The sequence below is a fragment of the Otolemur garnettii genome, unplaced genomic scaffold, assembly GCF_000181295.1.
Source record: "Otolemur garnettii isolate 467f Iridium unplaced genomic scaffold, OtoGar3 scaffold00017, whole genome shotgun sequence".
Taxonomy (NCBI): Eukaryota; Metazoa; Chordata; class Mammalia; order Primates; family Galagidae; genus Otolemur; species Otolemur garnettii.
The window spans coordinates 13035839-13051727 of record NW_003852412.1 but is presented as its reverse complement, the minus strand read 5'-3'; the positions used below and the strand labels follow the sequence as shown (position 1 = coordinate 13051727).

The 15889-nt window shown below is 42.3% G+C and overlaps 1 protein-coding gene across 1 annotated transcript in view; it reads left to right on the top strand.

The window, feature by feature from the left end:
• The window catches only part of ARSB (arylsulfatase B), a 168593-nt gene that overhangs the window by 8143 nt on the left and 144561 nt on the right, over positions 1-15889 (top strand). The window contains exons 2-3 of the mRNA XM_003785937.3: positions 5079-5265; positions 10181-10371. Of these exons, the coding sequence (XP_003785985.1) occupies positions 5079-5265; positions 10181-10371 (378 nt within the window). The remainder of the gene's footprint in view (positions 1-5078; positions 5266-10180; positions 10372-15889) is intronic.

Genomic DNA, 15889 nt, shown 5'->3' with positions numbered 1-15889 from the left:
GGGGAATTGCCTTTTCTTTTTTTTTTAAACTGAATCTTACTCTGTTGCACCAGGCTGGAGTGTCCTGGCACCTGAAACCCCTGGGCTCAAGTGATCCTTTTGCCTCAGCATCTCTGAGTAGCCCAGATTATAGGTGTGTGCCACCACGTCCAGCTAGTTTTTTATTCTTTTCTTTTTTTTTTTTTTTTTCAGGGGAGGTGGGTCTCACTCTTGCTCAGATTGGTCTCAAGCTCCATGATCCACCAGCCTTGGCCTCCCTGAGTGCCAGGATTATAGGCATGAGCAACAGGGTGCCCCGCCTGAACCAAAGAAATTGTTACCTGCGCAATTGACATGTAAACAAAGATCTCTCACCAGGTATTTCAGAAATGAGCCTAGAAACAAGCCAGAACTGCCACTGGATTTGCAGATCCTTTGCCTTTGTGAAGGGAGTCCTTGATGCCCAGTAAAATCTTAGGAGAAGCTGTTTTTTTGAAAGACGATTTGGTTTAATGAAGGAGAGACAGCCATGCATGGTGGATAGGGAGGTAACTCCTTTGGACTTTCATGTATTTCATACAGAGCCTTTTCCATTCATATGTACTGTCTGGACAGCCAAGATGGGTTAGGATGGAACCTGTTGTAGATTCTGTTGTGTTTACAAGGCACCCTTATTATTATTATTATTTTTGATTCCTATTTGTGCCCTGTCCCTGTCTGGCTCCACAAAGCATGGTGTGGCTCTGTCGCTCCGTGCTAAAGTGCTGGGTTGGAACCAGCCTGACATTTGCCTGTTTACTGCTTCCCTACACATTACAGCTTCCTTACTTCAAATAGTGTTTAAATAGACCCCAAACATGTTTTTGGCTGTTATCCAGAGTTTGGCTTCCGCTTCCCAGTAATGCCATAAAATGCTCTGTCAAATAAATTCTCAGAAACTGAAAAGAACAAATTCCCTGCTCCATATGATTGTAGATAATGGAAGCAGGCTTCAGCTGACCACCTGGCCTGGTGCCCACGGCTTAGGCAAGACCAAATTGCAGGCATCCCTTGGCAGTGCTTTTTAGCGATCAGAGTTAATTTTCTGCATGTGATGGATGAGCTTTCCATTTAAGGAAATTTGCACATAGCACTGGGGCTTTGGATTCCATAAAATATTATCTTTACTTATCTTGCTTGGTTACCAATCAGTGTATTGTGTATTATATGTTTTTGAGCTCTAGGATCAGTTTCCTATTGAGAAAACTTCTTTTTTTTTTTTTTTTTTTTTTTTTGAGACAGAGCCTCAAGCTGTCCCCCTGGGTAGAGTGCCATGGCATTACAGCTCACAGCAACCTCCAACTCCTGGGCTCAAGCGAGTCTCCTGCCTCCGCCTCCCAAGTAGCTGGGACCACAGGCGCCCGCCACAACGCCCGGCTATTTTTTGGTTGCAGCCGTCATTGTTGTTTGGCGGGTCCGGGCTGGGGATTTGAACCCGCCACCTTAGGTGTACGTGGCTGGCGCCTTAGCTGGTTGAGCTATAGGCGCCGAGCCGAGAAAACTTCTAATGTTAACCATGGAAAGAATCTTTCTTTGATTTGGGGTGTGTGTGTGTGCGTGTGTATGTCTCTGTGTGTGTCTGTGTCTGTGTCTGTGTGTTGAGAGTAGTGTTTCCCTTTCCCATGCTTTTCAGGGTCCCAACTGGAAAAGAGATGGCAAATTAAGGTAATTTAGGGAGGTTTATGTATAAAGGGACAATTTTAAAAGGTGTGAATGTATAGGGAAATGCACAGGACAGTGTAGTAACCCAGTGGATCTATTACTATCCCTAGACCAGAAGGGAGGAAAGGAAGGGTGGTTATCAGAACCTAGAAGGAGAGGCCGGTAGAGAAGCTGCCTGCAGAGTGACTTGTAGTAGAGACACATGTAGCCAGGCTGAAGCAATCCGGGAGCCCAAGGTTACTCACTCTCTCCCCTCCCTCTCATCTACTGCCAGGGCTCTCCATTGGCTGAGTGCAGAAAGAAACCAGCAGGCACAAGAGTCCTTTGATTTGGTCCTCAGAAGTCAGCCTCCCCAGGGTGCAGACAGGACTAAGAAGACAAGTGGATTAGGAGGGCAAAGGGAAGGGCATCCAGCACACATCCCAATGTAGATGCCCAGTTATTTCTAAGAGAAGCCTTAATGGTCTCAATAAAAAGCGTAAACTCATTTATTTATTTATTTATTTATCTATCTTTTACTCTCTCCCTGGGGAGAGTGCAGTGGAGTCATAGCTCACAGCAACGTCAAACTCTTCAGCTCAATCTAGCTTCAGCTTCCCAAGTAGTTGGGACTATAGGCGCCCACGACTATAGCAGGCTAGTTTTTAATTTTTAGTAGAAATAGGGTCTTGCTCTTGGTCAGGCTGGTCTCAACCTCCTGAGCTCAAGCAGTCCGTCCACCTTGGCCTCCCAGAGTGCTAGGATTACAGGTGTGAGCCACTGCACCAGCCTAACTTTTATTTTGAAACAGTTTTACTGAGACATGATGGACATATAATAAACTGCACAAACTTACATAAACAATTTGATAAGCTTTGATAGGTATATACCCATGAAATCATCACCAAATCAAGGCAGTGAACTTACCCATCATCCTCCAAATAGTCCCCTTTAACTTAGCATTTAAGATATTCCATATAGTTCTTTTAGGAGGGCATGGAACGGTATCATGAAGTCAAGCAACAGCAGGTGCTTCCTACCTTACTACAGTTATTGAAGTTGGTGAGTTGCTGAAGTTACTGCCTGAGGTTACAATGCTCACAAGTAATAGAGCCAGACTGGGACTTGATTCCCTGAGCTTTATGCTATTCTCCTTTAAATTATAAGGCAAATCACTGGCAAACACGTTTATTACAACTTATTACTAACAAATTGCTTGCTGCCCACCTTGTAGCCAATGGAGGCACTAGTCATAGCCTGGGTTGAGAACTGGTACTCTCATCTTCCATGCCTGCAGAGCCTGTTTATTCTGGGGAACTCAGGAGCTCCCCTAGCTGGAGAAGGCTGGTCCCTGGTGCACTTCATACAAAGAAGGGTGTCTTCCTGGTTAAATGAGAGGAGGAGAGGGAAGGGAAAGGGAGGGATCCTGGGAGGAGAGGGAAGAGAAAGGGAGGGGAGGGGAAAAACCCCTGGGGATGCTCTATCATGTTACGGCAGGGGGTGCAGTGGCTCCCATCAGCACAAGAGCTCTGGCAAGGGCCACGCTGGCATCTGTGCTGGCCTTTTGAACTCCCAGGCAAGTTCAGGCCTCAAGGCCTTTGTTTTGCTTCATTCCTTAGGCCTGGATTACACATACCCCAGACTTGTGCAAGGGTCACTTCCTCATTTTATTCTGGTGACTGCTCAAATATCCCCTCCTCAGAGAAGCATTTTTTGCCACTCCATCTCAAGTGTCACTTCTGTCACTCTCTCCCTACTTTATTTTTCCTAATCGCAGTGACCACTATAGGGATATTAGAGCATCAGTTCTCATGCCTTTTAGTTTTGGGACCTCTGCACTAGCTTAAAAATTACTGAGGACCTTGAAAAGCATACATTTATGTGGGTTATACCATACAAAATTTTATCATGTCAGAAATGAAGTCAGAAATGATAAAATTTTATTCCGTGAAAAAAGGTAATAAACCCATGATGATTAACATAAATAACTTATGAAAAAATAGCTGCATTTCCCAAAACAAAATATTTAAGTGAGAAGAGTGACATTCATTGACATTTCTGCACATCTTTTCTGCTCCTAGGAGCTAGCCAGCTTGTCCCATCTGCTTCTGCGTTCATTTTAAGATCTATTATTGTGGAAAATCTTGATGAAGAAAATCTGGCCTCACACAGATATGTAGCTGGAAAAGAAGGATAGTTTAATAAATAGTCTTTTAGTATAATGGTGGCTATTCTATTTAATATTATACCAGACTCAACAAATGGTCATTTTTTAAAGGTTAGTTGTTGTTCAGACTTTGTACCCTGGGCGTAGCCATGTAAGCCATTCCCAAGCAATGAGATGGTTGCTTTTTAAAGGAAAAGTTGATCATTGTCTTTTGAGATTATTGTTTATATAAAGTGGGATAAGAAATGTACGTTGTCCGTTTCATTATACTGTTAAATAACTCTTTTAAAACATCATCTTGTCGGCTCGGCGCCTATAGCTCAACCGGCTAAGGCGCCAGCCACGTACACCTAAGGTGGCGGGTTCGAATCCCCAGCCCGGACCCGCCAAACAACAATGACGGCTGCAACCAAAAAATAGCCGGGCGTTGTGGCGGGTGCCTGTGGTCCCAGCTACTTGGGAGGCGGAGGCAGGAGACTCGCTTGAGCCCAGGAGTTGGAGGTTGCTGTGAGTGTGATGCCACGGCACTCTACCCAGGGGGACAGCTTGAGTCTGTCTCAAAAAAAAAAAAAAAAAAAACATCATCTTGTCTTGGAAGATTACAGAAGCTCCTTCTAATCAAAAAACAACTTTTTTTTTTTTTTTTTAAGAGACAGAGTCTGACTTAATCGCCCTCGGTAGAGTGCAGTGCTGTCACAGCTCACAGCACCCTCCAACTACTGGGTTTAGGCAATTCTCTTGCCTCAGCCTCCCAAGTAGCTGGGACTACAGGCGCCCACCACAACGTCCGGCTATTTTTTGTTGCAGTTTGGCCAGGGCCGGGTTCGAACCTGCTAGCCTCTTTATATGGGGCCAGCGCCTACCCACTGAGCAACAGATGCTACCTACAAGCACCAACTTCTTGTTGGAATCAGAGCACTTTTTTCCTTGATAGATCCACGCCTCATGTTATTGCTACATTTCTTGAGATAGGAAGTGAAAAGTTAATGGTTTCTAACATTGTGCTTTGAGGAATATTTGAGGAATAATGTTTGTTGGAATGCTTTTATTCATCTTTTCAAATCCCATTTATGTCCATTACCTTATTTGAATGAAAGGATTCTGCCTTTTAGAAATATTCTTAAGCCAGTACAGGAATAGAGTTAAGCATCCTAGTCCATAGATGTGTCCAGTAAATTAGGCAGCCACTTTATCTGCATGTTCACAGTGTTACGATGTCATTAATCTATAATTTTATATTTGTCTCTTTAAGATCCGTATGGGTTTGCAGCACCAGATAATCTGGCCCTGTCAGCCCAGCTGTGTTCCTCTGGATGAAAAACTCCTTCCCCAGCTGTTAAAAGAAGCAGGCTATACTACCCATATGGTAGGAAAATGGCACCTGGGAATGTACCGGAAAGAATGCCTTCCAACACGCCGAGGATTTGATACCTACTTTGGTAATGGAAATGCACATTTCTTTAACAACTCAGACTCGCTGTGGCCATCTTGTAAAACACACCCAGTGCAATCAAATGAAATAATTGGAAACTTGAACACAGAGTGAATCAGCTGGCACCACAGTGGGGCCACTTGCTAATGTTACCTCCATAAACATGTCTCTGTGCTCAGCTCGTGGTGGGCATGGGCCCACAGCAAGGCAATTACCTCTGCCTGAGTACTAAATGCCTCCTTGGGGCCCTGGAAGAGTTTACTACCGCCACATCAGAGACCACTGTACTCCAGGACCCTTAGTACCAAAAGGGGATATGGATTGATTTTTTTTTTTAATTCCAGCAAAACCTACTATAACCTTTCCTTCACAAAGGGTTAGTTTTTTCTCCTTGTGGACTATATTCAAAGGGTTCCCCCTCCCCCCCCCCAACCCTGGAGCAAGGGAGAGACTCTTATTATTGGTTTCCCTTTCCCATCTGTGAGAAGTCTGTTTTTGAAATCACTAGGTTGAGGAAGATAGATTTAAAGAAATAAAAAGGGCCAGGCTGGGGACCTCATTTCTACAAAATAATACAAAAATTATCTGGGCATGGCAGCATACATGTTGTGGTCCCAGCTACTCAGGAGGCTGAGGCAGGAGGATCACTTGAGCCCAGAAGTTTGAGGTTATAGTGATCTACAATCATGCTGCTGTATTCCAGCCTGGGTGACAGAAATGAAAAATAAAATAAAATAAAATGAGGAAGGCACATGACAAATAGCAATAGGAAGGATAGTAAGATACAATAAGAAGTATTTTATACACTTGATAACCTTCTAAAACAGTGGTTCTCAACCTTTTTTTTAAAATTAAATCATAGCTGTGTACATTAATGCAGTCATGGGGTACAGTGTGCTGGTTTTATATACAATTTAAAATATTTTCATCAAACTGGTTACCATAAGCCTTCATGGCATTTTCTTAGTTATTGTGTTAAGACATTTATATTCTACATTTAGAAAGTTTCACATGTACCCTTGTAAGATGCACCATAGGGTTCTCAACCTTCTTAATGCTGCCATGTATTTTCATTGTTAAAAAGGGGTTGTGACCCACAGGTTGAAAACCGCTGCTCTAAAATAAATGTGAAACCTAGAGTTTGTGCCCTCTTTAAACCCTCTTACAAACCATGCCTTAATTAATAACCTGTTTATCTTGCCAGTAGCTGTATATCTTTCTGTCAAGTTCTCTTTAAATGGAGCTATCTTTCTATCTAGCTATTTAGCTACTTACCTGCCTCCCATCTGTTTCTTCATTTATTTACAACCTGCTATAGCACAAAAGGAACGCATATTGAACATAAAAGTTTAAATAGAATAAAATTTCAGGGTAAGTAGAAAAAGGTGGAATAGTTTAACGGCACCATATTATATAAAAAGAAATACATGACTGTAAGCAGGCTTCACATTTAACTCTAAGATTTGAAATCTTTTATGTCTAAACCAAAAAAAAAAAAAAGAAAAGAAGAAGAAGAAGAAAAGGAAAAGGTTATTAGAATTACATTATTTACAAGATAAATTGAAACCAGATGTTCAGGAAGAGTAAAGCAATTTTTGGCTCTCAGGCCTGAAAGAAATATCTCCTTTGGGAGAAGGGAAGGTGGACAACATCCTTAAAAATATCACTTTAATAATAAAGTGGTGGGTTTTTTTGTAGGTGTTTCTTGGGATATTCTCTTCCATTCAAGCTCGGGCCAAAGCACCAAAGTACAATTCACTAAAAGTCATTCTATGGGGGCCAAAACAAAGTAGTTGACACACATGTGACACACATGTCTCTGAAATGCCTTGTTGGACCTAGGGTTAAAATGCAGATGCAAGGACTTCAGACAGGAGGGAAGGTGTGCTCTACTCCCATCCAGGTCTTAATCGTAGCATTTTTTTTTCTTGATGAACCTGGATATGTTCTCAGTTTCCACAAATAGCTGTTAAAACTCCAACTTGGGTATTTGTGATCTTAGAAATTCTAAAGGCACAAACAACCTCTATATCCTTTGAAACTTTTCAGTCAGGCCTTTGCTTAAAGATGCATGAATATCTACAGTGGCAAGTGGATGGATTGTAGATATTTTTAACTTTTTATTAAAACCAAGTTATGGGCTCGGCGCCTGTAGCTCAGCAGCTAGGGCACCAGCCACATATACCAGAGCTGGTGGATTTGAATCCAGCCGGGCCTGCCAAACAACAATGACAACGATGACCCCCCAAAATAGCCAGGCATAGTGGCAGCTACTTGGGAGCCTGAGGCAAGACAATCTCTTCAGCCCAAGAATTTGAGGTTGCTGTGAGCTATGATGCCTCAGTACTCTACCCAGGGAAACAGCTTGAGACTCTGTCTCAAAAAAAACCCAAATAAGTTATATACTTTGAAATTTAGTTGTATAGAAGGTATAAATGATCTTCTTTTGTGGGAATTTAGAAGTCCAACCTGGACTTAGATGAACAAACACCTCATATTCATATAAATGGAGACTTGCAGCCAAGAAGGTTCTGATGACCAGGCCACTGTTATCACTACTGTGACTCAGATGTTTTGTTAAAAAGCAATCCAGTGATCATGGGGTGCTTGCACAAGCCTTTGAAAAATACACTAGAACCAATGAATTGTACACTTTCAGTGGACACTTTGTGTGGTATATGAATTAGGTTTCAATACAATTGTTAATAAAGTGGTCAGAGAGTGAGTTGTCCAAGGAATATTTTCTGGACTATTCTACTTAGTAAAGTATTACAAGAATGGAAAAGCAAGTATCCAGTGTACTCAATACTAATGTGAAACTAGTAGATGAAAAATACATGCTCACACAAGAGAAAACACCGTTGAACTCCAGTGGGGAGGAGGGGGAGGAGGTGGGAGAGGAGGGGGCAGGCAGGGGAATTGTGTGCTTTCACCCAGCAGGCACAGTGGAAGGCACTCCTCCTGGGTGAGGGGCACAACTACGACTTGGACTCCCCAACAAACTAACAGTGTAACCTAATTGTACCCTCATGTTAATCTAAAGTTAAAAGAAAAAAAAAGAATTATTTTTTAAGTTTCCCTCCCAAAACATAGGCTGCTTTAGGTTCAGTATCAAAGTTCAAATTTGTGAAATCACTGTCACAATGAAAAGCTCTGCATGATTGTGACGTGGTTGCTTCGTATCAGTTTGGCCAAGTATGTGAATAATAGTTTTATTTCTGGAATTCTGCTATTTGTAATATATTTTGAATATTTACGGTTTGTACGTTTTCTAAGCAAGCATATCCTATGTATATATTCTCTCAGCCGACAGAAAACAGCTGTCAGTTACAGATAAAGAACCTGAAGTGGTTTTCCTCAAGCTCTAACACCCAGAATAGGACCCCAAACCCAAAATAGGACCCCAGTGCCCTGACTGCTCTCATCACTCATATCAGGGCTGAAATTATTTTTAAGGATACATTACTTTCTCTGTTACACACTATTGTAATTAACAAAAACTTTGGGTTTCCCTTCCTGTTATATTATTCAGGAGAAAAAATTACCACATAAAAAGTTATCTTAAGACTAAGGTATGGGGTGGCACCTGTGGCTCAAAGGAGTGGGGCACTGGCCCCATATGCTGGAGGTGGTGGGTTCAAACCCAGGCCTGGCCAAAAACTGCAAATAAATGAATAAAATAAAAGATCTTTTCTTTTAAAAAAAAAGACTAAGGTATGAATTGAATTTAAGAGCTTGAATTTATTGGATTGTGGAAAAGGAGGATTTAATTAAAAATGAATTGATTTACATAAGCTATGTAAGGTCATTATAGGGAAAGTTCAAGACTGGGAAAGGGCCAGGCCAATTTTATCATCTCTGTGGTAAGGTTAATAAGCACTGTTTGGAGACAGCTGAGAGTACAGCAAAGCGAATTTCTTTCTAATAGCTTTATCAAGGTGCCATTCACATGCCATACAATTCGCCCAATTAAAACATACAGTTCAATGGTTTTTAATAAATTATAGGGTTGTGCCACTATCATCACAATCTAATTGTAGAACATTTTCATCACCCCTAAAAAGAAACCCATCTCCATTAGTGATCACTCCTCATTGTTCCCCAACCCCTGCAGCCCTCGGCGAGCCCTCATCTACTTTCTGTCTCTATGGATTTGCCTATTCTGTTTAATATAAATGGAATCATAAGCAGCACAGATTATTTTCAGAAACAACCATCAGTTGAGAAAACTCATTTTCTTCCATGTTCATGTCTAAAATATGGGATGGGCAGTTGATGCCGCTTAAATTTGGGGTGAAATTATAATCGTTATAGATAGAAAAGTCTTATTTCAGCACTGTACTTTCGTTTGATCTTTTGTCTTTGTGGTTTCTTGAGATCTTCTATTTGGAAAGGTTTGTGTCTTTCACCAGTGGGTGTCAGCATCTGACTAAAGATGACTCCTCCTAGAACTGCTTCTACGAATAACCTTGAAGTCAGTCTCCCAAAGACAGTGACAACAAACATTTGAATTCTGCACTCATTTTTATGTGATCACCTTAGAGTAAAAACTTGTAACAAGTCACATTAACCATATATTATTTTTATCATTATGTACTACATTGTTTTAAAAGATCAAGATATTATCACCTTTACTGAATTTGAACGCTGATATTTTTTAAACATATTTACCTGGAATTACTCAAGATAGAACCTGTGTTCTAAAGACTCAAGTGAGGAATGGATTCACATTTTTATGTGATAATATTTAATACCTTCTGCTACCAAATATAGAGACATTAAGAAATGGTGCTTTGATTAGCCTTGTCATTTGATTAGCCTCGTCACGGGCAATCAATTGCATTAGGCAATTAAATACTGAAACATTAGTTTAACAAGTTTTACGTTATGCTGACTGTTTTCATCTTCCATTCTTGTTGTAGGATATCTCCTAGGTAGTGAAGATTACTATTCCCATGAGCGCTGTACATTAATCAATGCTCTGAATGTCACACGATGTGCTCTTGATTTTAGAGATGGCGAAGAAGTTGCAACAGGATATAAAAATATGTATTCTACAAACATATTTACCGAAAGGGCTACAGCTCTCATAACTAACCATCCACCCGAGAAGGTAAGTCTCACTTCTTTACTGATGTCAAAATCTCGTCAAGGTGGCTCAGCGCTCGTGGTATAGTGGTTACAGCACCAGCCACATACACTGAGGGTGGCGGGTTCCAACCCAGCCTGGGCCAGCTAAACAACTGCAGTCAAAAAATAGCCGGGCATTGTGGCGGGCGCCTGTAGTCCCAACTACTTGGGAGGCTGAGGCAAGAGAATCACTTAAGCCCAGGAGTTGCAGGTTGCTGTGAGCTGCGATGCCACTGCACTCTGCCAAGGGAGACGAAGTGAGACTCTGTCTCAGAAAGAATAAAAAAATCTCATCAAGGTAACATCACTTCAGGTGAATGGAGGAAAAAGCCACTGTTGTTTAGGGAAAAATCAAACAAATTCTAGGAAAGTTGTTTTTAAATTTTACAGTACATCAGAATCAGCCTGAGAAGCATGTTAAAAATGAAAAATCCTGGAGCCCACCTGTAACCACATGATTTATTAGGTTTGGGGGAAATCATACATCAGCTTTCTAAAGAAACGTTTAAAAGGGGATTCTGATAAGCGTGGTCCCCAGATCACAGTTTAAGGAACAATGTGTATAGTGTTCCAATAGAAATACAGTTTTTAAATTTTGGTTATGTGTATGTACTGTGACTGTCTTTTTTTTTTTTCCTGAATGACTTTCTGATGTGTAAGATGAGGCTTTGTTATGGCACGCTTTCTGTTAAGGGATATGCAAATTTTGGGCACAGAGCAAGTCCTTTAACTTTGCATTCTACACCCCCACCCAAAGAATATTTGATTATTCTAGATCTTTTGCATTCTTATGTTAGTTTTGCAATGAGCTGGGCAATTTCTACTCCCCACTCCCCCCCAAAAGTGTGTGTTTGGATTTGGATTTCATTGAATCTGTAGACCAACGTAGAGAGAACAGATGTCTTAACAATGTTGAGTTTTCCAGTCTATAAACTGGTATACTGACGAGGCTGGATGTACCACCCTGAAACCATTGTGTATGCATGCGTCATGTGCTGAAATCTTTTGACATATCTATAGGTAACAATAGAAGAGAGTCTGAATGGTCTTTTGTCACTGTTCTGCCTAGAGAGCTTCTATTTGGATTTTCGTTGTTGTTAACCTAGAGTTAACCTTATGAACTAAAGTTTAAGCTAAATTCTCTGGATTTAGCTTATAAATGTTTTTGAAATTGGGTCAACTATTTGTGATGTCAGACACTGTCCTCAAAATATGGCTTTGTGAAGAACTGTATCAGCACACCCACAATATTAGTGCTTTAAGAGGACCTTGACACAGCAACTTACAGAATGTGCAGTGCTGTCTGGGTCTCTCAATTTTCTGCACTTTGCCTCATTGACAGTGCCTCAGGGCTCTTGGTACAGGTCTGTCTTAGTCTATTTGCATTGCTCTAAAGCAGCGGTTCTCAACCTGTGGGTCGTGACCCATGGGAACTGTATTAAAGAGCCACGGCATTAGGAAGGTTGAGAACCACTGAGTCTAAAGGAATACCTAAGGTTGGGTAATTTATGAAAGAAAAGAGGTTTGTTTGGCTCACAGTTCTGTAGTCTACCTGAGGAGCATACACCAGCATTTCCTTGTGGACAGGGCGTCATGGAGCTCCCACTTATGGCGGAAGGTGCAGGGGAGCTGGAGGTGCAGACCACGTGCTGAGAGAGGAGAGGGGTGCCAGGCTTTTTGCAACAAACAGCTCTCAGGAATGAACAGAGCAAGAACTCATTACCATGCGGACAGCACCACGCCATTTCATAAAGGATTCTTCCATGAGCCCCACTTCCAATATTGGGGATGAAATTTTGACGTGAGGGTTAGAAGGTCAGAGATCCAATGTATAGCAAGGCCATGGTGTGGATTCTGTTGACAGACCTGTTGGGATGTGGCCACTGACTGGTTTTGGTCTCTTCCTGCCACTCTTTGCCTCTCCTAACTCAGCATCGGGGATCTTTCCTGGTGTTTGTCCTCAGCTCTGTCCCACTTTAGCTTTTTAATCACCCTTACATGCCAGGATCTTGGAGCAACCTTGTTTTCTGTGGGACATGAAGGATTGGGAACATTCTTCCAAATACACAGACCTAAACAAATAGAAAGATAGCTGCTAGGTAATTGGCTTAAGTTCTCAGTTTTCTTCCATTTACTTGGCATTTCGTAGATGCAGCTTAGTACTTGAAGAACTAGGTAAAGTCTTAAGGGAACTGTGTATAACCCGTGGAGAGAGGCATCATTTTACACAGAAGCAAATGGGCTTAGAGAAGTTAAGTAGCTTGTTCTGGGTCACAGGTCTATTGAGAGTCAGGATCAGAATTTAAACTCACACTGTCGGACTCCAGACCTCCTGCAATTAATCAGCCTCCCTACTTCACAGCTAATATCCAAGACCAGGGAGATTCTGAGTCCCACCCAACTCATGACTCAACTTAGTGATTTCAGTCCTGACCGTATACCAGAATCATCTGGGAAACTTGTGGGAAATACTGATGCAGGTATTGTAATCCGTTGGTCCAAGGTCAACCCAGTCATTGGTGTTTCCTTACCTCCACCCCCACGCCTACCAGTGGTGCTGACGGGCAGCCACTATGGACACCCTGTGCAGTTGGGAGCCTTCCACATGGGCCCTTCAGGGCACTCTCCTTAAACACAGAGGGGCAGGCAGAAGCCAAATACCTTTTACAGCCTCACAGTCTAACAATTCTTTAATCAAGCAACAACAGTAACCTTCCCATAATAAAAACTCATTCCTACTAAGGAACAAAAGGGTATTCTCTCACAGGGCTTGGGTAACATTAAGCAAATAAGAGGAAGCAGCTGGTGTGAAATAGTTCTGTGAGTGGGCCTGGTGTGGTGGGAAAACACAGGAAGGGAGGACAGTGGGAGGCCCTAAGAGCTGGTGAGCCCAGAAGGAGTCTTGTTAGAGTAAAGCTGCTCACTGGTGACAGTGTGGAAGCTGCCAGATGGGAAGATGGTCATTTTCCTACAGTGTCTGAGACATTCCGTAGCAGTACCCACCATTTCCCCTATCCTCAAAGGAAAGTTTCAAGCATAGACATAAATGAATGAAACAACCAACAGTCAAGCGTAACCCAGGAATGTTGATTGAAGAAAGTCAAGGCAGGTGTTTACGTTTTCAGTACTCAGTAAAATGATGCATCTCCCCAGTGTGAGCTGTGCTTCTCATCATTCTACCCTAGTGTTCAATCCAAGGCTGTGCTAATTTCTCAGGTGATACATATAGATGGTAACAGAGACAACTTGTTCTAAGATGAAAATCACTAGAGAAATGCACAAGAAGCACCCGCAAGCTGACTTAAAAGTTTGCCTGTTTTAAAAAGGCTTGAAAGGAAGAAGCCCGTGGAAATAGTTTGTAACTGAAACATGGGTGTTGATGCTGGACGCAGGGCAACACTGCCAATAAGCATCTCAGCTCTGTTAAGAAGGCAGGTCCTTTCTCCTTTGCTGCGGGGTAATTCTCCACAGCAAGAACGCTGCAGAGTGGAAGTAACATACTCATCGAGTATCTTCCTGTTAAAAATAGTCCCTCTACAGCATTTCACAGAATAAAAACGAATGTGATCTCACATGCCTCATCTCTTAGAAGCTTCCAAAAGAAAATGTTAATCTCTAGTGGTAGACTCTTTTTCCTGGAATAATTTAGGAAAAAATGTCTTAATTTGGAAGTCAAAGATAGAAAATATAATTTCAAGACTGTCTATATGCTTTTTCTTCATGTATGCTTTAAATTAGGAAAATATAGTAAAGAAATGAAAAATAAGGCTTTCTTCCTACTGCAGTAAGGTTTCTTAGCACAGTGTGGATATTTAGAGCATGTATTTAGGAGCCATATGGCATACTAAGACAGGAAAGAACCCTAAGAATCTTAACCGTGAATATGCTAATAGCACTGGGTAATAAAGTCTTGCTTTTTATGTAATACATATATTTAGTCATGATTTCACATCTAGGATTCCATTTTATTTTCTTAAAACAACTGAAAGTATTAAAGTTAGGATTGATATAAGGCCGTGACTGGGCTGATAAGAACGGGGATCTGGACCCAAGAAAAAGCTAGGGAGAGATCAGGCTCTAGCCTAAATCCAGAGACTGGTGGTGATGGACACAGGGCCCAGGACTCCAGTGTTGGAATCAGGATGTCAGTAAGGCTGGAGTGGACCGGTAAGCCAGGGCATGACAGGGCTGGAACTCAAGTCAGCAGACCTCTAGTAGAAATGAGCCCAGTCCCAGGATGGCAGCTGCTTTGCTTTAGGCCCATGGTCTGGTTGGCAGGAGTGGGGAATTGGCAGGAGTGGAGAATTGGCCACAGCTGCTCATAGGCATGGGCCTAGGACTAGTCGCTGCAGGTAGGGTCTTCACTGTGGTTGGAGAACTGTGGAGCCCTAGTTAATAGAAGAACTCTGCTCCACCACCCTCCCTGGCCAGGCCATTAGGAATCAGTTGCTGGCTGGGAATCACCTGCCCTCCCTCTCATTTCTCTCCTTCACCATGTGGGTTGCCGTGTTGTTACTAATGACCTGGCAGAGGACATATTCTCCTTTACCCGTGGTTCCTTCTCTCATTCCTCCCGTCTGCCCACTGTTGAGAGCCACAAACTCTCATGTTTGCTGGGGTCAGACTGCTACCCTGAGCATTCTAGTAAATTGGATAGCGCTTGGGGGTGGAGCCCCTGTTTTCAAGAAAATGTGTGTAAAAACAGCTTTCTTTGTGGTATTTCCTGATTTTTTAAACTTTATGTGGGCTGCAAATCATTGTAGCCTTCCAATTTTTAATCCCATCCCCATCCGGGCTTTGGCTGGTGGCTGGAGTTAGTTTGGTCTATTGCCGAAGACTCCCACGGCTAGTCCTGGTGTATACGCTGCACTGTAGGGTCAGATGCCCTGCACAGCCCTCCCTGCAGACATCCCAGCCAGGTTTCTCCTCAGCACCTAGGCGGGGTGTCTGCTGGGATGCCCTTCACCACGGGCTGCAAGAACACAGAAGTGTTCCTGTCTGACTTGTGCAGCTGGAGTGTGAGTGTGTGTGTTGAGGGGGACGGGAGGCAGAACTAGTAGTGTTACCAGTTTTAGTATCTAGGTGTGTCCAAGCCTGCTGATTTTGTGAGGACTTTTTTGGCTTATCTGTGGGGTCGGATATCCCTTTTCCTCATCAGCTTCCCTTAGCATAGTGTTTATTGCCAAGACAACTCTTATTCTTCCAATGTGCAATGGAGAAAAAAGAAGTTGGACACCCCTGGAGAGACCTTTGGAGTAGGAATCTGGGATGTTTTCCCATGGAAATATTGTACAAGTGAAGCACAACTCCTATGTTATCATTGCTTGCATTCCATCGCCTACCTCCTTGGTTAAATAGGTTTGAAAGCGGTGACTTCATATTTAGCAATTATTTTTAACTTTTTGATTTGGGGAAAAACATATTTCTAAATTCCTAAGATCTAAACTACAAATAAATTTTTGGTCATCTAGTTGAGTACTACACATAGACGGTCCTTATTC